Below are 19,091 nucleotides of genomic sequence, written 5' to 3'. Positions count from 1 at the left end.
CTTGAATTGCTGAACTGGTTGTGTGCACACTCTTTCACAGAGTGGTGAACTCCTCCCCGTCTTCTGAAAGAATCAACCTCTCTATGTATAGCCAGTCTTGTTACTAACTTGTTGAAAGATACCTTAATCTGTGAGATGCTCCACCAAGTTGATATGATTATATGTCATGAAATCCCTGCATTCCCTTTTTATTCACAGCTTAAACATCTAACTTTCTGCAACTGCGTCAGAGAACAATAGGTATGAAAAAAGAGTTTGATCCCAGGCTAAACAAATGCATCTCTTTCTGACAGTTTTCTTGGTGTGGTCTGAGAGAGCTTTGAGGTTTTGCTGCTTGATCGTCCTGAGCCCATATAAGTTCCATACATCCTGGAGGGACCGTAGTATCCAGTGTACAGGGTTCTTCCTCTCGAATTAGGGACCATGTATGTGCCTCCACCATAGACTTGCATCCCTGTCCTGTAAGACCGAAGCATTTACTAAATGAATAGCTTCACATGAATCCAGTATGCACAGAAGAAAGGTTGGCGAAGAGTGATTTAGATACCTCTCAGGGACGATCACTCTGTAGACTGTGACAACATACAGCACGCCCCCGAAAAAGATTAAAAAGCATCCCACCAATCCCAGAAAAATGGGAGGTCCTAAGTCATATCTGGAATGAGGGTATGTGAAAAAGACATTCTTTATTTCAAACACAGAAAAAAAAATTGATTAGCAGATATGTATACAAATAAGAGTGTTACAAAAAGATGTACCGCAAGGCTCCTGGAGCTAAGTTGGCTACAAAAGCTGTTCTGGCAACCCTGTTGATGTATAAGCAGTAGGCAGCAATATTCGACACACCTGTGTGCAGAGGTTTCGTTGAAACCAAGCAAATAAATGAGGGCAAAACATTTCTGCCATTTACAGAGAAGCACACACCCCAAACTCAGAACTCACCACCGCAAAAGTGAAACACCGCTCCGCTAAAAACCAGTTTGTCTTTGGTTTTGTCGGCTCCACCGATGTAAGTGCACTCCATCCCAACAAAGCAGCACACCACCGCGAAGAATCCGAGAGTTAAGCCACACATGAGCAGCCCTCTTACTGCCTGGACGTAGTCTGTGACAAGCAGAAAGAAATGGAAAAAAAAAATCATTCAGCAATAAAAAAGTGTATTATTTGCAAATAAATTCAGAATTTTCTTCTCTAAGAAAAAAACATATATATAAGTTTCCCTCTCATATATTGTAGTCTCATTGTTGCCCCATGTTAAACACCTGTTAAACAGCAGAACTATACCACTGCATTCAGACTAAAAGACAAGGGAAGCTTGTTTTACATTTGATATCTTACAGAGTATGCTTTATGTCTGAGGTGTGCAACTTACAGAGGACGCTCCACAGGACTCCATAGTCTCTACAGTTGGTGACAGCTGTGGAATCAGTGAAACAGTCCTTCCACAGGTTCGACCAGTACCAGGCTACCTTGATGATGAACGAACCTCCTTGTCCTCCAAGCTGGGTGATCCTCCAGTAGTCCATTGCCATTGTGCAGAGCACAAAGAGCCATCCCAGCGACGAGATCAAGAAGCCAAATATTTGGATCAAACGTTTCCTCATTGCTAAAATAAAGAAGACTGCTCGTGGATCATCTAGAAAAAGAAAAAAAAAAGCTCACTAGCTCACACTTCTGTGGAGTGGTAAGCAGGATTATTTTACTTTATAGACTGTCTTGTCTCATGTCAGAGGGTGGAAAGGATGACAGCATTTCTGTGCGTTTGGTGTTGATGAGGGCTCTGCGATTTTGTGTAAGATGTTTACAGTAAACGATCTGCGGTGTGCCTCCTACTTTTGATATTTCATACCACCTCCAGCTAAATTTTTCAGGTAGCAGCATCCCATCCATCACCAATGCAATTTCTTATGTGTGTGCTGTGTCAGATTCCTTTTTGTAGCCACAATAGAATCATTTGGTTCAGTTAACCAGCATATTGTTAGAATAAAGGACCAATAACGTGAGGACAATGACCACCAATTAACTTACCCTCCCAAGACCCCATATGTGGACATATTTTTCTCAAAACTTGTTCCTATTCAAAGACAAAGCTTAGGTTTTATACTCATTAGGTCCTGGTTACCAAAATAGCCAAGAGAAATTAAAAATGCATACAAAATCAAAGCCAGCATCCCAGGATACTAAGAGAAAATCAATACTGCTGCCATCTGCAAACCTAATGAGGGATCACTGAGCAGCAAATAGAATCAATCTTCAGACAAAACAAGAAAAACACCACACAGCGTGTGCTGCTTCTTACTTTTATTAATTGCAATATTGACGTTGTGTGCTGAGAAAAACTGTAACATACTCTTCACATCTCACTACTCTTTATTTTTTTAACCTTCTTCGGGTTTGGACATTGCAACAAAAGTTAATGGTTATGTCATGTTGAACAAGATAAAATGAGTTTCTGACACAGTTTTAAATATTGTCATTACAGATTAACAACAAGAAGAGGTTACAAACAGTTAAAGATACAACCACCAAAATCAATGTTTCACAAAAAAAAAAAAAAACGCACTTTATCGCGACATACAGTTACAAAATATAGAAAAATAATGCAAATTTGATTAGAGGGTCCCGTTTTTGTAGTATTTTAGAATTAAGCTGTTTGATTATGTGAATAGTAATATGGGAGAACATAAATCTCCCAAGTTCGGAAAGCAAACTGTACAAGAGAGAAAATTCACACCCTGGAGGAAACACATCAATATTTGAAACCAAATTCACAGTGAGCTACAAATCAGTAAATTCTGCTGTTGTCTAACAGAAGCCTCCAAATATGCTGTATCTTTCAGCATTGTGTGTAACTTTTAAAACCCACCGGTGGCTAAAAATGATTTGCATTCGCATCCCTCACACATATGCATTCTTATCAAATTGCTGCATCCTGGAGGAGCTGCCGTAGTCTGCAGGGGGACTCTGGTTTACAGACTTCGCTTTCCCTCTTGGGCATGAGGAGATATGAGAGTGTGACACAGCACCTTTGTAGATATAGTTTCCTTGACTCTGGCTGCGAAGAAAAAGAACACAGCTTCATCTTTGCAAAATGAAGACTCACAGGCGTGAATAGCACAGCAGGTTGCCCTATAAAATGAGCTAGTGCATAATGTGAACAGAGAATGTGTTGCTCATACCAACCTATTGGAAAAAGAATTCGCAATTGAGAAGCAGAGCATGCTGCCTCCCAGGATACAGAGAATAGAACCTGCCCAGCCAATGAAGAGAGCGACTCCCAGCTCATACCTGGAAATACACAACTGCACGTTAGGATAATGTCTCTAAATTGGTCCAGACGCAAAATTCTCTAACTTCCAGAAGTCTCCTCACTTTTGTGCCACGAACATTGGGTCAAAAAACTCTGACGTTATCCGGTGTGCATAGAGGGAGCACGCAGAGAGTGAGCACAGACCTGAGGAAAAAGACAAACAAACAAAAAAAAAAGTGATTCAGTTGCTTCAAGAAATACGCTGCCATGCAGGTAAGTAATACTTACCACTAAGAATGAAATCCACGCCAGCAAAGCAGGCAATCTTGGCTTTGTTTTTGTCGCTCCCTCCAATTTTGGTGCATTTCATCCCCACGAGGGCAAACACGGAACCAAAAAACCCCAAGCAGACAGCTGCAATCATCAGTCCTCTGCAAGCTTGGATGTAACCTGCAAACATAGAAAAAAAAAGAAGCAATCAAGAGACGTTTCTGCCTTTATTTAATGGTTCTGCAATCCTTCTCACATCTGTATCATCCAAGGTCAATAAGTTATTGACCTTTAGACCAATTTACACATAAAGCAAGCAATAGAATTTGTCATGAGTAAGTGCAATTGCTTTTAGACTCTTTTTTTGGTATTGTGGTGACTGTGGGTGTGAAACATGCCACTAAGAGGAGATTTTGAGGCAAATATTACCTTGGAAGTTAACCCCTGAAACCAGTCATCCATGGTCAAAACGGCCTAAGGCTCCCAGTAAATCTCCTTTATAGGTTTCAAGCTTTGAGAACACAGGCTAAACATTGACACATTTAGAGGAGAGTGAGTCTGTGCCTGGAAACTTGCATTAGACTTTAGGATAATCTAATAATCCAAAATGGCAATGAATTTAAACCTGAATTTTCTAACAAAAGTGAGAGAGATAACGAGCCAAGGTTTGACAATTTTGAAGACAGGTCAGTGAGGATAAATAGATATGGAAAAGAAAGATAATCGCACATTCATGCCCCCCTTATCATACTGGTCAGAAAAAGACTTTGAAAACACACATGCACAAATCAAGACAGCATAACTAAAGACGAGCTACAAAAAGGTCAGGATAAAGTCAAGGACATCTGATGAGAAACAGAGCTGACCATCCAGTGCCAACATCGAGGGAAAGTCTTTGCAGTTGGAGACTCCTGTTGAATCAGTGACACAGGCCTTCCACAGATTGGACCAGTAGGTAGCTGTGGTAATGACTGTTCCATCAAGAGAAGACACCTTCCAGTAATCCGTCGGTAAGGTGGAAGACACCAGCACCCACCCAGAGGTTGTTAAAACGAAGGCCAAAATCTCCTGAATCATGCCGCTCATGCTGCCGAGACTCCTCCACACCTCTAAGACTGGTTGTTAAACTAATAAGAGCGGAAATTGATTAACAGGTCCCAGACTAGTAAGACTTGTCAAAAATGTTGCAGGGCTCAAGAGGAGTAGGTTCAATGGATAGGCTGTGATTGATAGTTAATGTGTCGTGGACGGTTATATTCTGAAGGGAGGAGTTTGGCCGTAAACGTCAACAGGTGACCAATGGTCTATGATGGCGTTTTCCTCCCACTCGCAAAGACAACGTCACAGTGACTCATAGTTGACCTGATGGGGACTGAAAGTTCTGGATGTGGACATTTTGCGATGACGTCAGTAAAGGAGTTTAAAGTTCAAGCATCAATCTGAATAGAAAACAATTCATATTCTTCCATTTGTCTTGGGCATATTGGCCTATTATAGACCAATAAAAATGTCAAGTTGTCTTTAATGGGAAAAAAAGGCTGTAAACATCTCATTCATGCCTTCCACCCATTCTTCTTTTACATGGCTAGTTTAATTTCCATCTCTGAGTTGATTCCTCAGTATAACTCTTGCATAACTCTACAGGCATTGAGTGGAGTTGAGTGATTTTCAAAGACCTGAAAAACAAACTGGGGAAAAAAAAGTGGAGGATAAATGTCACCCTCCATATGTCACCTTGCAGTGGCATCGATGATTAATACACAACAAGGGTTTCAGCTTCCTCTTAGACTTAAAATAGCAGGATTTCGATGACTCATTAACAAGATGTATAACTTTCTTAACAGCCAAAAGAAATGCGCTTTTAGTTCAGGGAAAAGTGATCAGTGAAGAAGGTGATTGAAAGACAAAGGTAAACAAAAGAAAAACAAATAAAAAACTAAAGGAAAAGAGGAAGAGGATGATGCCATACACATCTTTGTGTTTCTATTGCTATCATAATGTGGGTTAGAGCCCCCTCTGGTGGCTGCACACTATGGATAACATCTCTGCTACCATCCGGTGGAGCTCAGAAGCTCTACAAACAGCCTGGAAACTAGATGTTAAACTAGAACACATTGCAAAAAGTTGAAATGAAGAAATAAACACAGCGCCAGCGTTAAGCAGGTAGTAATATTTACATTAAAAGTTACCTTTTTTTTTATCTTGCGCTCTTAGAATAAGGGAAATAGAACACTCAAAGAAGGCATTCTCTACCGCTATAAATTTTTCACCATCATAATAAAAGGGATCTTAGTCTATGCCAGAAATAATGGGTCTTCCTTTGCCCATCATCCATCTCTCCGCCATGTCTCGTAAAATTCGGCTTGGTAGTTTTTGAGCACTCTTGCTGACAAACAGACAAAGGGACAGGCAGTCAAGCTCAGTGGAGGAAAAACTAATCACCTGCAAACTTCATTAACTCATTAGTCCAGAAGTATGATTAGTCATTATAGACATTATGAAGTCTATAAATAACTGCTTGGCTAACTCAGTGATACCACAAAACTTTGGGCTTCTTTCCGCAACTGCCTTGGTGTGTCCAATCAAAGATGACAGATCCTGACAAAAAAGACTTCAGACTTCTCTATGCTCTCAAAAGGTGGAAGTCAAGACCAAATCTCAGAGACCAAAAAAACTTTCAGAAAACTTTCGGATCTGCTGCTGGGAACTGGAGCCATCTACAGTCTACTTTTTAGAGACTATTGTTGAAGAAAGAGAGAAAAAAGATGCCCCCAAATCCCCAAAGTTGCAGCGCCTGTGAAAAAGGTGTCCTGTGTCCTGTTTGTAAACAACAAAGGGGCACTCATGGATTTATGTTGCCAACAACAACAAAAAAAAAAAGAGTTAAACAAACCAGAATGTATTTCATGCAGTGAAATATTTCATTTTTCACTTGAAAAAGTAAGTAAAACTGAAAAGGTTATGGTTTTTATAAAGTTCAAAGATCTGGAGCATATTGCTAAATACATCAAGAGCTATTAAGAAACACAATCTGATCTTTTTTTTTAATAGTGCCTGTGATCCCCACACTTGAATACTGATGAATTTCTTTATACTTCAGGGACTGCATTCCTTTCTTTCCATGTGATAAAAGTCAGCAAAGTAAACAAGATGCCCAAGGCTGAATAAACTTGTGCATGCCGCTCTATTAATGTTTGAATTATGATGCTGAGTGAGTCAGCATGATGCTGATTTCTAAGGTGGTAAAAATTAACCGTATTTCACGTTCATTTTGTCTTCCTGTATGACACAACTACAGACAGAAGCAACCACATCCCCTCAATGAACTGCAATTAAATGAAAACAGGGTGAAAATTTCACAAGGTGTCATAATCTGAGAGAGTTTGTGGGTTTAATTCTCTTGTAAAAACACTCTTTCTAGCTGGTCCATTTTTGTTTGCTTCCTCTCTAGCCGGGCTCTATAGAAACACTCTCAGTTTGACATCTGCAACCAAAAGATTACACATTTGCCATAGTTAACACATCAACCATAATCTGTAACAGAGAAGAAAATCACCAAATACTCGGATTATTCTCCGTCTCGTATCATAAGTGCACACTTACAATTTTTGCTTGAAATCTGATGCCAGGTAACAAAACAGTTATCAATACAGCAATTTAAAAAAAAAATGATGTTGAAATGATGTGTATGTGACAAACGGACACAGTATGACACTCTACCAGATGAGCAAGTGCAGAAATGTCTAAAACAAAGACTCTTTTAAATATATCCTGTTTGGGATATATATCTATTATCATTATTATTATATATTATATATATATATACATATTTACTCAGTTGCAAAGCAGGTATTTCTGTGCAGAACGGACTCTTAAAATCACTGACATCATAAACGTGTTTAATAACGGACCTAATATTGTGTTCTACTATTTCAATCTATGTGACAAAGGTTGGCTATACAATTTGGTAACCAAGCCAACGCATTGCTACTCTGTTAACATGTAGGAGTTGTTCAATTATTACACATCAAGGCGATTTACAAATAATACCACGCATCTGTAACTCACAAGATGTGCTGCGACAATTTGCAGATAAACGCCGATTAAACACAGTTTAACGATGAAGGTTGCAAACAAAGACAAATGCGCCCTGTGGAAGACTGATACAGAGGAGATTTTCTATCCAGCAGCCGTGACGCAGCAACCCTCTGATCTTACCTTCCAGCTTTAAGATAGTATGATGTGGTCTGCAGTGCAGAGCTCCAATGGCATTTCCAGCACAGTTGTTCCACAGACCTTGGAGCACCCAGGTCGCCGTGATGACTGAGGATGCCCGACTGGTGGCTCTCCATTCATTGGACACCGTGGCGCCGATGGTGGCCCCCAGCCCGGCCACGCCGCTGAGAAGAGCCAGAATCTGCAAGCCTGACATTTGATGGTTTGAGATACGGTAACAGTCTTTTGGCAAATGCAAGGAAAAAGAAAAAGAAGAAGAAGAAATAAAATATCCTCAGGCAACCAAATTACACTGTGGACATGTGTTTCACTGAGATGATTAACAGGCAAGACATCTTGCCTGAGTATCCAGGGGCGAGGGATGGACACAAGCGGGTGTCTCAAAGTGATATAGCAAAGAAAGCATGAGGTGGCAGTTAGGTATTAATTTTGGATAGAGAGAATGAGTGGACTCTCCACGTGTGTACAGGTTCTGGTCTAAAAATAATATCAAGTGTGATATTAACATAAAGAATAATAAAGGAGTAATCATTAAACCCAAAAAAAAAAAACAAGTGACAAACAGGTGACAAAGTCCAGTTACTTGTTCATCTATTTCCAAAAACAGCATGCAGCAACTGAAAGTCTAATGATTGCCAATTCATATATGAACATGAATGTTATGCTTATGTTCCATGATCTTTCTTGTGTTAAGTGTAAAGAATAGAAAATCAAGACCAAAGTGACCTACAGTGCTTGTCATTACTTAATCCCCTCGCTATTTGACGTTAAATGATCTAAATGAACAGAGGAGCAATATGACGATGTTTAATTTCATGCAGGCAATCAGTTACTCTTTCAGCAGCAGACATGTTCATACATAATTCAGATGAATCTTTCCTCCAGAAGTTTGCACAGACTGCTTTGGGAACTACAGTCGTCACCAAAAATGTATGTCTTTCATGCCATTTTGTGAACTTCTACAAACTACATCTATAACCTGTTCAGTTATAGATGGGGGATGAAAAATCCCTGCAACCAACCCTGTTAGAGACTCAAAATGAATCCGGATAAATCATATTGAATCTTGAACCAAAATCAGAGATCAGTGGTGAGTTCAGCTCAAGCAATCGGTCCCCTCTTTTTACTGTACTTTCAATATGTATTTCTAATGATTTCCATATGAAAGATAAGTAAAGTTAACTTCCATTCGCATATTTAATCATATAATATTCCCAACCTGCAGTGACACTATCTGTTGCACAGTTCCAGATTTCTTTCTTTGCTTGTGCTGAGTGCCGTGGGTCTATTTTCTGAGACGTTTGACCACCTCTCTCATCTTGGCTGCACTTGAGGATGTTGGACAGGGATTTCCCCGGCATCATTCAAGCCACTCTAATTGTCCACATGTGACAGAGTCAGGAAAACGTTTAGTTTCACCTTTTCCCCCCCCCGTGCTACGTGATCCTTGAGTAACTTCATCGCGGATCACATGAGTTTTGTGCATTTTGGAAAATAGGCACGAAAACATTGTTGCATCACATTTAAGAGAGTCCACATTAGGAGGTAGGAGGGGCTGAGGAGTGAAAGTATGCACAAGATTAAACACTCAAAACGTGATGGACACTTTGAATAGTGCTTAACACTGTTTTTAGCAATGGTTGACCAATTATATTTTATTCTTTGGGAAAATGCATGTCATGAAATGATCTTTTGTTTATAACACAAGACTCTTTAATCTATTAATGTTAAGACTATCAGTCTGAAAAGTCACAACGACTTTCTTAAGAAAATGAGAAAGTTTCTGCGGTAAATGTGGTGGAATTAAGGCATAAAGCTGCACACAGTATCCTTGGACAGTAAATCTATGTAAATATATGCATGTGCCTGCTGGGTCACTCCGAACCACCGCTGATTCCTGTGGGATGCAGGCTGAAATAATGCAATGATAGATAGATAGATAGATAGATAGATAGATAGATAGATAGATAGATAGATAGATAGATAGATAGATAGATAGATAGATAGATAGATAGATAGATAGATAGATAGATAGATAGATAGATAGATAGATAGATAGATAGATAGATATCAGGTAGAGATTATAGAGAATTAAATAGAGGCATAAAGTTTGTGGAGTGATTGACATCCGTATTAGCCAATCTCCACGTGATGGGCGGGGTCAAACAACACGTGCTCACACACTTTACAGCCTGCTGGCCAGCGAAGCCAGCCGCCTTTCTGTTGGGGTAATCCCGTGCTGAATGTCGGCTGGTGTAATAGTGGCAGACACTGAGGTTCATACCTGCTGTGCGCTCTAAGTGTTTCCACTTTTGAGTGTTTATCGATATCCCTCCGCCTCACAGCCTGCAGAGAAAGCCTTCAGGCCGCTTTTGTTGTTGGGGGCATGGAACCTCTGCAGAGGGAGGCGAAGGATAATCCGTCGGCTTCAGCTAATCTTCTCTCCAAGATTTTCTTCTGGTAAGAAAACCGACCTCTCAGTGACAGCTTTGCGTGACATTACCTGAATGGGGTGCTCTCCAGTGTGACAGTGTACAGTTTTGTGGCCACTCGGGAAAAGCGGTCCATGGATGTGACAACAGGAAGCTGCAGAGCATCACCACTGTTGTCACGCAAATGAAAAAAAGCGCTGGTTAAATTTAAAAATAAAAATAAATGATGTGAAGTAGTACTCCAGAGATAAACTCATGCTCATACTCAGCTCATTTTATTAAATTCTAGTAACAACTGTGAAAAAAAAGGTGTTAAAGTTAGAGAACTAAAACCACTCTCTTACAAAAGGCCTATTTTTATTAAAAAAAATGTTAACCAAGTACAGTTTAAGTAGTATAAAACTGTCTTTTCTGTCTGTTCTCATCATGCTGCCAGATCATAATGATAACTAATAAAAAAAATAAAAGAATTGTCGAGTATTTAATGTACAAAGTAAGTATTATTTCCAACCGAACGTTCTGTGACAATAAGTGTACTTTTACATCTGATTTACAGTCAAGGAAAGGTGCATATATCCTCTCTAAAAAGTCCATAAATTCCCATAAAAGAGCTTTTAAAGAGTGGATCATGTAGTAACGATGAATTTATCTGTTTATCCTCAGTTGGCTGAACCCTTTGTTCAGCATTGGGTACAAAAGGAAGCTGAAAGAAGATGACATGTACAAAGTTCTCCCAGAGGATGCGTCTGAAACACTCGGAGAGGAACTTCAGTGGTAAGACGCCAGTTTTCCTTTACTGATTTAGTTTAACGGTGCTTAAGTTTTGTCATCTGTACTGTAGAGCTGTCTTATAGGACCAAACTGTTACACTTTGTTAAATGCATCTTTACAGTGGTGCTATCCAAAGTTAACCCATTCTAATGAATTCAGACACCTGAGTTTTAGACATCTTCGACGCCTCATATAAAGCTGAGGAGTATAAACTTCAACTCGGCTCAGATTTAAACCCACGGCTTATCCACCATCACCGTGTCACTTAAAATTCAGTCATCCTGCCCTCTCTGGAAACCTCCCACATCTGTGTATTTTGCAGCCATTTTAGTCTTATTGGCCTGCCAGTGGCCACCAACCCCTTAAAACCTCTCTATCTTGCCTGGCCCATTTCTTAGCCAGCTTCCACTTACATTTCATAAGATTTCAAAAGGATAAGGATCTGTCTCAGCACTTTTCAGCTACTAAAACTGCACAAACCTCCGAGGTACACCTCTCACTGTTGCTTGCTATGTACGTGCTGTGGGTGCATGACCGGCACAATTACCGAGTAACAACAGGTGTCGCAGATTTAGATCACACAGACCATTCGGAACATACTTGGATTTTTTGGCAACTGCCAGCTTGCCAGATAACAAATGGCATTAAAGATCATAAATGGGCCTTTACACGAGGCGTCTGGCTATCATACAAAAGGCTGTCCTAAACTGGTCCATTGCAACAGGCAGAGTTGTGCTCTCACAATAAGCAGCAGTCATCTCCTAATGGCCTTCTTTTCCACTGGGAGAAAGTCCAAGTATGCTGTAGCCGAACAGAAACGCACGTCTCGCCTCTGCCTGAACGTCTCCCGTATATGGGAGAGGCTGTCCTCTGCGAGGGAGTATGGCATCAGAGGTAACATTGCACTTGGAGGTGAGCCCACCTATATATAGACCGTGCTTCTCAAACTGTCACATGCGGGCAGGATTTGCTCTTGCCCTGATCATAGTAACTCTCGCCGAAGCTTGGGCTGGCTGGAGACCTTTTTTTTTTCTTGAGCGGTTGTAAAGGAAAGTTTGTTCCGATGGAATGTTAGTGAAAGGAGACGTACAAATGAACTTGCTTGCTATTACTGGCTGATATCTTATTTACTTCCATAAAGTCCAAAGGGAGTATCTCTTTCGGGAACATCGTGAGCATCTCCACTTTAGATGTCAGTGTCAGATGTGACCCCCTGGTGCTGATTTATTAGAATTGCCAATATGTTTTAAAACCCAGAATCGTCTTAATTGTTATTTTGCGATTATGATATAGTGCAATGCATAATGGACAACTTCGGCGTATACTTCAGTTCGATTCTTTCATATTATTCCCAGTTAGTTAACATCTAGACAAGCAATACAGTGGCAGTAAAAGAAACTAATCTCCATTAAAAATCAGACAGCCAGTGCAGAGTTTTAAGCAAGACCGGCACAACTCTATGCAAATGACACCTTCGTTTATATTTTGCTTCCAAGGAACCAGACTTCCTTGTAATCCTTTCAAGTCACCTTGAGCAATAGTTATCAAAACTTTCCAAAGGCCTTTTCAGAACTTTTTTTTTTTTTTTTGCACCTTGGCTGATGTTTTTCAATAAAAATGTGAAAGAAGAAGTGACAGGTCTAAAAATCTATCAACATCAGATGAAAATGTATTAAGGAAATCCATCAAGGACCCTGACACGGGACCTGAGAGATGCACCTGGCCCTTTAGTCGATCCATCTACCGTTGGCTGAAGCCTCATTAGAGATGGTCTCCGAGGAAGGGTGGCTGTCAAGAAGACGTTCTGAAGGAAGGGAAAAAGGAGAAGAGGTTTGACAAATGACACAATACCTGGAATAAAAGCTACTGGCAACAGGTTTTATGGAGTGGTGAATCCTCCCCAGAGCCTGGAGCGTGAGATCATCCTGACAGAGAACGGAACAAAAGGCAGCCAACATCTAAAGAAGAGCTTTGGGATGTCCTTCAGGAAGCCAGGAGAACTATTCCTGGAGACTACTTAAAGGAATTACAAGAAAGCCTGAATAAGAGCGTTCAGACAGTGTTGAAGAATAAAGGGGACGGTTCCAAACATTGACTTTCAAGCTTGTTAGTCTGTAAAACTCTTGTTTTTGTCTCTTATACTGCATTTATACAGCTATGTTTAGATCCTGCCCAATACTCTTTATGAAAGCTGAAGTTGAATTAGGAGTGGCTTCTCGAACAGAAAAACATACCTAAACGTAACTGAATATCTACTTCAGGAAGTTCACAATCCCCTGATGTAAACCTAAAAAAGACTGAGGATAGCAGTTGAAAAAGAAAAGGCAATCCAGGAAGCTCACAGAGGAAGAGACTTTTTGCAGGAAGGACGGGCATCGGCAGGCTCTGAGGCTTGCCTGAGGGCTCGTCACTCAGTTACCAAAGTGTCTTTTTTTCCTATATTGAAAGTAAGAGGTGGAAATAAATAAGATGCGAGCACGAAAAGAAATATGTCATCTTAGATTTGAAAGGTTTTGAAAATCAAGTCACCGAAACGATCGCCACTTTTTTCCAGGCTATCGTTCTGGTAATTGGTCACCAAGCTTAAAATACAGTCTGTACTGCGAGGATTTATGTTGAGGAAAATGTCAAATATGTGAATAACAATGGAAGTAATGGCTTTTTTTTTTTTTTTTACTCCTTTTGGCTTTTTCGAAGGTACTGGAATCAAGAAGTTCAACAGGCTGCTAAAGAATTGCGGCCGCCCAAACTTAGCAAAGTTCTCATTCAGTGCTATTGGAAGCCGTATTCGGTCATCGGAATATCCATCTTTATCGAGGTACACTGCGGTCACACGGCGGAACCACACATCCACTGCGAGAATGTCGCATTGAAGGCTGACGCTCTGACTTATTGGTGCCAATCTTCACACGAGCTTGTGCTTTTTCGCTTTTCTGTCAGGAAATTATCAAAGTCATTCAGCCGCTGCTGCTCGGGAAGCTGATTGAGTACTTTGAGAGGTACGACCCGACCCAGCCAGCTGCAGTCTACGAGGCTTACACGTGCGCTGCGGGCATCTCTCTCACATCCGTCGGCCTGGCTCTTCTCCATCACCTGTATTTCTACCAGGTTCAGCGAGCAGGCATGAAGATTCGTGTGGCCATGTGTCACATGATCTACCGGAAGGTCAGCCGCTTTCCGAATGTTAGCAAAGTGCGAACGTGATTGGTGTGGCTCTGTCGGTCTGACTTGACTTGATACCTTTGTTCCTGCAAAGGCTCTTTGCCTCAACAGCTCTGCACTGGCCAAAACGACCACGGGGCAGATTGTTAACCTCTTATCCAATGACGTCAACAAGTTTGACGAGGTGACTGAAAGTTCCTGTTTCCTCCAAGTTTGTAGTTTGAATTCTGAATCTTTTATTCTTTGCTCAGACAGCATTATTTGTTCCGTAAAATACCAAAAAAACTGCCTCCTTTGGGTCTATTTTGATTATACCTTTGAATAACAATTGGTATGCAACTCATTTATTGATTATGACGTGTCATGCAGTGATTATATCTCCAAAATTTCTCTTCAGGTTACCTTATACTTGCACTTTCTGTGGCTCGGACCTCTTCAGGCAGCGTCTGTGCTGTTGTTGTTGCTGTATGCGATCGGCCCATCGTGTCTTGCAGGGATGGCCGTCCTCTTCATCCTGTTGCCCATACAGACCATGTTTGGACGTTTGTTCTCACATCTCAGGTCCGAGGTCTTTTTTCCTTTCCACATTTGTCACGTGTTAAACACACGTTAGACGTGTTTGTTTCCTTTACATACGAAAGGGATTTTATCTTATATTGTGTTGATTATTTTGCCACAATTTGTTTCTTTTTTTTCCCCCCTTTTTTGCTGTTTCAGGGCCGAAACAGCTGTGTTGACGGATGAACGAATTCGCACAATGAACGAAGTCATTTCTGGCATCCGAGTTATAAAGATGTACGGGTGGGAGAAGCCTTTCTGTGCACTGGTGCACGAGGTCAGAAGGTACCGTAGATCTATCTGTTCAGCAGTTGGTTTCCAGGTTTACTCGGATTTCTTTCCCCCAAAATTTGATCAGATACTAATTAAAAAAAACTGCCAACATATGTTTTACTTTGCACAGACTGGAAATCGCCAAGATCATGCAGAGCTCTTACCTGCGTGGCCTGAACATGGCGTCTTTCTTTGTGACCAGCAAGCTCGTCATCTTCTTCACCGTCTGCGTTTACGTGCTGACGGGAAACACGTTGTCCGCCAGCAGAGTGTTCATGGCGGTTTCCCTCTACGGGGCAGTTCGACTCACCATCACGCTTTTTTTCCCCTTTGCCATAGAGAAGGTCTCTGAATCTCTCATTAGCATCCAGAGAATTAAAGTAAGAGCATCACAGACGGCGGCTGCAGTCATCTACTAAACATCATGTTCCCATGCCAACTGTTGACCTATTCAGCATATTTGTACTTGTGCCTATTAACGAAGGTGATACAGATACCTGGACAATAAATTATAAGATTACATTGGGTTTTTTTATACCTTAATGTCCCAGAAGAACACGAGAGCCAAACTAAAGTTTGTCCATTGGCCACAGTAACATTAATCATGTTTGACACAGATAATGGTCATATTTTTAGAAGTAGAACACAATGCCTGCTCTTTGAAGCATGGCAGTGGAAATATTGGTTTAGGGTATCTCCACTGCCTCAGAGACTTGGCAGCTTGTAGTTATTCATTGTTATTGATTGTTATAGGCTTGAAATAACTGTCTTACCGCGTTAGCAAATCCACCAAAGAATGGCTCGGGAAGAAAGAGCGAAGGTTTACGTAATGGCCAAGCATGTAAATGTGATGGGGAATTTTAAATGGCCAGTAGGTTTAAGGAAACCATCAAACATCCTGCAACTCTGTGAAAGTGGGCATGGCTGCCTTCCAAGGCCAACCTGTTTATTTTGTTCTGAAGGCACCGTTCAAAGAGTATCAGTTGTTTGCTTGTTCAAATGTGCTGAAACACTCAACAGTTTCCATGCTGTGCACTAGCATTTTCCCATGAATGCACATTTACAGCCATTGTGTGCGATCGGTATGAAACCTTCGTGTTCAATTCTTTTTCAAAGAAATTCCTGCTGCTGGACGAAGTTGCTCCTCAGCATCTGGGACTTCCTGTGGCAGAGAAGAAGGACTGCATGGTGAAAATTCAGGATTTAATATGCTACTGGGACAAGGTGAGGAAACTCTCGCCGTTTTTTTTTTTGTCCTCGAAGTGAATCACACGAAATCTTTAGCGTTCCGGATCGTTTGCTATTTTTTCTTTCAGAATCTCGAAGCTCCAACTTTACAGAATGTGTGTTTCACAGTGAGACCCGAGCAGCTCCTGGCAATTATCGGACCCGTTGGAGCTGGAAAGGTCAGGTCTGTTTCCGTACTCTCAGGTTTAGACGTGCGCGCGTGATCGTGAGCCTCGACCCAGCGAATAACTTGTTTGTTTGAGTCGTAAAGGCACACAAAATACCGTTTGTACCTTCACTGAGTGCTTCGTCAGACTTGAATAATCGTTTTTGTTTCCACATGTCAGTCCTCTCTCCTGAGTGCCATACTAGGGGAGCTGAGTCAGGAAAGCGGTGTGGTCAAAGTCAAAGGAGAGCTGACATATACGTCCCAGCAGCCCTGGATTTTAGCTGGCACGGTTCGGAGCAACATTCTTTTTGGCAAAGAGCTCAACCCCAAGAAGTATGAGAGAGTTCTAAGAGCCTGCGCGCTCAAGAGGGTGAGAATCCCCTTGAATCTTCTTTTTCGTCATACAGTTTTCTTATGCTGTGGAGCTGAGTCATTGGCAACGTTACATTTGGACCCTCACTCAGGACATGGACTTGCTGCCTGGTGGAGACATGGCGATGGTTGGGGACAGAGGGGCCAACCTCAGTGGGGGACAGAAGGCAAGGGTCAGCTTAGCAAGGTGTGCTGGATAACATGAAAGTGATGCAGCTCCTGCTCTGATGACAGAGGGACAGAGATAACCACCGCATTTGTGTGTTTTCAGAGCAGTTTATCAGGATGCAGACATCTACTTGTTGGATGACCCTCTCAGTGCCGTGGATGCTGAAGTGGGCCGTCATCTCTTCGAAGAGTAAGTCCTGTTACCGACATCTCAGCGCTGTCGGTGAAAACGTCACGTCGCCATCGCATGTGCTGTCCATTTAAGATGTACATGCAGTCTTTTATTCCTAGCTCTTTCTCACCAGGTGCATTTGTGGACTTTTGAAGAAAAAGCCTCGCATTCTTGTCACTCACCAACTGCAGTACTTGAAGGCTGCAGATCAAATTGTTGTCCTGAAGGAGGTTTGTGCTTTTGCTTTTACCTCACGTGTGTCAGAAAGTGATGATAAAAACAGAATTTTCAGTACAAGTAGCCCTCTGTGAGTGTTCGGGAAGTGAACAGACCAACTGATGCTGTTTTGAAAACAGAATGTTTCATCGGTATTGCTGGATTCCAGCTGCTCAGTAGTTCAAGACCCCCTTTTGCACCATTGTTATTGTGTCATAAAAAGAATGTTTTCTGTGGATGACCGCCCTGGACTGCAGGCAGGCCAGTTTAGCATCTGGACTAGATGTCAAACTCAATGGGAGCTCAAGTTCTGCCAAAGCCTGTGATTATTGAACAGTATTAATGATGTGAACATTACTCGCACCATGTGTGCTATTTCGCCCACATGCCATCAAGGATGTTGGCTTTTCAACGGAGCGCTAAAAACAAATGAAGCGGGAAAGAATTTCAAATTTTGATTGCTAAGACCAACTTGCTCGCTGACAGTGGTTTTCAGAAGGCTTTCTGAGCCTATGTCGGGATTTCCGCAGCAGATTCACGTTGAATTGTAATGCAGCGCCTCCTTCGAGCCTGTAAGTCATTCATTCAACATTTTCCCAGGAATCTCTTATTCTGTTAATGACACCATGCACAGTGGATGATAACATTTCCAAACTCTTCACTTTTATATTGGGAAATTAAATTTATGAACTATTTGCAAACTGAGTGATTAACTCATTCCCATATTTTGCTTTCTTTATCCCCAATCAAGTTAGACTTTGGGGCAGTTAAAGAGTTACAGTTTGCCACCGTTTTTTTGTTTTTTTTCCTAAACACGTCTTTAGTTGTCTAAGGGGGGGGCTACACTGTGATGTGGTGTCTCGCACTGTCACCTCCCAGTGAGTGAGTTTGTAATCTGTGTTGGAAATGGTTGTGGTTTCTTCTTCTCCTCTCTTCTTCAGGGCCAGATGGTGGCACGGGGAACCTACAGCGAGCTACAAGGTTCTGGGCTAGATTTCACCTCCCTGCTTAAGGAGGACCAGGACGAGGAGCTGCAGGACACGACCCCTCTCCCTGGCACCGTCTCCTGCTTCCCCCATGCACTCTCCGACAACTCGTCCATGTCCTCCCTCTCCTCCTCTCAGTATTCTTTGATTGAGGGGGCAGAGTCCCTTGCAGTGGTAAGTATATTTAAGACCTTAAATCATGAAAACTCAACTGAAACTGCTCAAAAAAAAGAAATAAAAGTGCTTGCTTTGCATCCCTTCAGCCACTAGAGAGCAGTAGATACCCGCCTTGCGTCTCTTTTACAGTTCAGCCTGATTTGATGTGCTGCTGGGTGACTTACATTGACACTATGGCTTCTGTGTGTAGGTAGTGCAACCAACAGAGGAGGAAAGCCGCTTAGAAGGAAATGTTGGCCTGCGTATGTATGCAAAATATTTCTTGGCAGGAGCTAACATCCTGGTCCTTGTGGTCCTCATTTTACTCAATGCCCTAGCTCATGTGAGTTAATGTCTTCATTCAATATGTTTTTTCTTCTTCTTCTTCTTTAATCCAAACTGGGTAAATACAAAACATAGTTTGTGAATTCAGTTTGAAGCTAAATTGATTTACAGTTGATATTTGAGTGAGTCATTTTGTTTTTTTGTGTTTATTCTTTGCTTTGTTTCGTCACTAAACTTAAATGATGAGGATTTTTGTCTTGTGTGTGTGTCATATATAGATCACGTTTGTTCTGCAGGATTGGTGGCTGGCATGCTGGTGAGATTTTTGACTTTTCTTACAACCCCTGAAAAAAAAAACGAAGCCCAGAGTGAAAATGGTTCCTGATTG

At 41.5% G+C, this 19,091-nt stretch overlaps 3 protein-coding genes across 3 annotated transcripts in view; 1 reads left to right on the top strand and 2 right to left on the bottom strand.

Annotated features, from left to right (window-relative positions):
- Window positions 1–178: 178 nt before the first annotated feature.
- Window positions 179–1,756, bottom strand: cldn10l2 (claudin 10-like 2). Its single transcript, XM_072396983.1, has 5 exons — window positions 1,373–1,756; window positions 943–1,104; window positions 759–846; window positions 548–655; window positions 179–459 (listed from the first exon to the last, which is right to left on the bottom strand). Exons 1-5 carry the CDS (start codon window positions 1,602–1,604, stop codon window positions 267–269), a joined length of 783 nt encoding a protein of 260 aa, XP_072253084.1. The 5' UTR covers window positions 1,605–1,756; the 3' UTR covers window positions 179–266.
- An 872-nt stretch (window positions 1,757–2,628) lies between these two features.
- On the bottom strand, window positions 2,629–8,227 carry LOC140319380 (claudin-10-like). Its single transcript, XM_072396985.1, has 5 exons — window positions 7,739–8,227; window positions 3,539–3,700; window positions 3,373–3,454; window positions 3,184–3,288; window positions 2,629–3,055 (listed from the first exon to the last, which is right to left on the bottom strand). The coding sequence occupies exons 1-5, from the start codon at window positions 7,950–7,952 to the stop codon at window positions 2,899–2,901; spliced, it is 720 nt and encodes a 239-aa protein (XP_072253086.1). The 5' UTR covers window positions 7,953–8,227; the 3' UTR covers window positions 2,629–2,898.
- Window positions 8,228–9,941: 1,714 nt separating this feature from the next.
- LOC140319377 (ATP-binding cassette sub-family C member 4-like) overlaps window positions 9,942–19,091 on the top strand; it is a 38,832-nt gene continuing 29,682 nt past the window's right edge. Inside the window, exons 1-17 of the mRNA XM_072396982.1 lie at window positions 9,942–10,216; window positions 10,852–10,962; window positions 13,657–13,777; window positions 13,900–14,124; window positions 14,216–14,305; window positions 14,519–14,682; window positions 14,839–14,964; window positions 15,083–15,332; window positions 16,069–16,176; window positions 16,269–16,358; window positions 16,527–16,718; window positions 16,813–16,907; window positions 16,992–17,078; window positions 17,194–17,290; window positions 18,218–18,436; window positions 18,630–18,761; window positions 18,982–19,019. Of these exons, the coding sequence (XP_072253083.1) occupies window positions 10,143–10,216; window positions 10,852–10,962; window positions 13,657–13,777; window positions 13,900–14,124; window positions 14,216–14,305; window positions 14,519–14,682; window positions 14,839–14,964; window positions 15,083–15,332; window positions 16,069–16,176; window positions 16,269–16,358; window positions 16,527–16,718; window positions 16,813–16,907; window positions 16,992–17,078; window positions 17,194–17,290; window positions 18,218–18,436; window positions 18,630–18,761; window positions 18,982–19,019 (2,219 nt within the window). The 5' untranslated portion in view covers window positions 9,942–10,142. The remainder of the gene's footprint in view (window positions 10,217–10,851; window positions 10,963–13,656; window positions 13,778–13,899; window positions 14,125–14,215; window positions 14,306–14,518; window positions 14,683–14,838; window positions 14,965–15,082; window positions 15,333–16,068; window positions 16,177–16,268; window positions 16,359–16,526; window positions 16,719–16,812; window positions 16,908–16,991; window positions 17,079–17,193; window positions 17,291–18,217; window positions 18,437–18,629; window positions 18,762–18,981; window positions 19,020–19,091) is intronic.

Source organism: Leuresthes tenuis, unplaced genomic scaffold, assembly GCF_036924035.1.
Source record: "Leuresthes tenuis unplaced genomic scaffold, fLeuTen1.0.hap1 SCAF_12, whole genome shotgun sequence".
Lineage (NCBI taxonomy): Eukaryota > Metazoa > Chordata > Actinopteri > Atheriniformes > Atherinopsidae > Leuresthes > Leuresthes tenuis.
The sequence above is the reverse complement of the archived record's forward strand: the minus strand, read 5'-3'. Positions and strand labels throughout refer to the sequence as shown.

Bases quoted from the DNA above. Each gene is read 5' to 3' on its own strand.
- cldn10l2 (XM_072396983.1), bottom strand. From the start codon at position 1,604: ATGAGGAAACGTTTGATCCAAATATTTGGCTTCTTGATCTCGTCGCTG. The intron at 1,105-1,372 runs GTAAGTTGCACA...TGCTTGTCACAG, and splicing joins AGTCCTGTGGAGCGTCCTCT to ACTACGTCCAGGCAGTAAGA. The intron at 656-758 runs GTACATCTTTTT...CCCTCATTCCAG, and splicing joins TTAGCTCCAGGAGCCTTGCG to ATATGACTTAGGACCTCCCA.
- LOC140319380 (XM_072396985.1), bottom strand. From the start codon at position 7,952: ATGTCAGGCTTGCAGATTCTGGCTCTTCTCAGCGGCGTGGCCGGGCTG. The intron at 3,289-3,372 runs GTGAGGAGACTT...GTGTATTTCCAG, and splicing joins CCAATGTTCGTGGCACAAAA to GTATGAGCTGGGAGTCGCTC. The intron at 3,056-3,183 runs GTTGGTATGAGC...TTTTCTTCGCAG, and splicing joins GCGAATTCTTTTTCCAATAG to CCAGAGTCAAGGAAACTATA.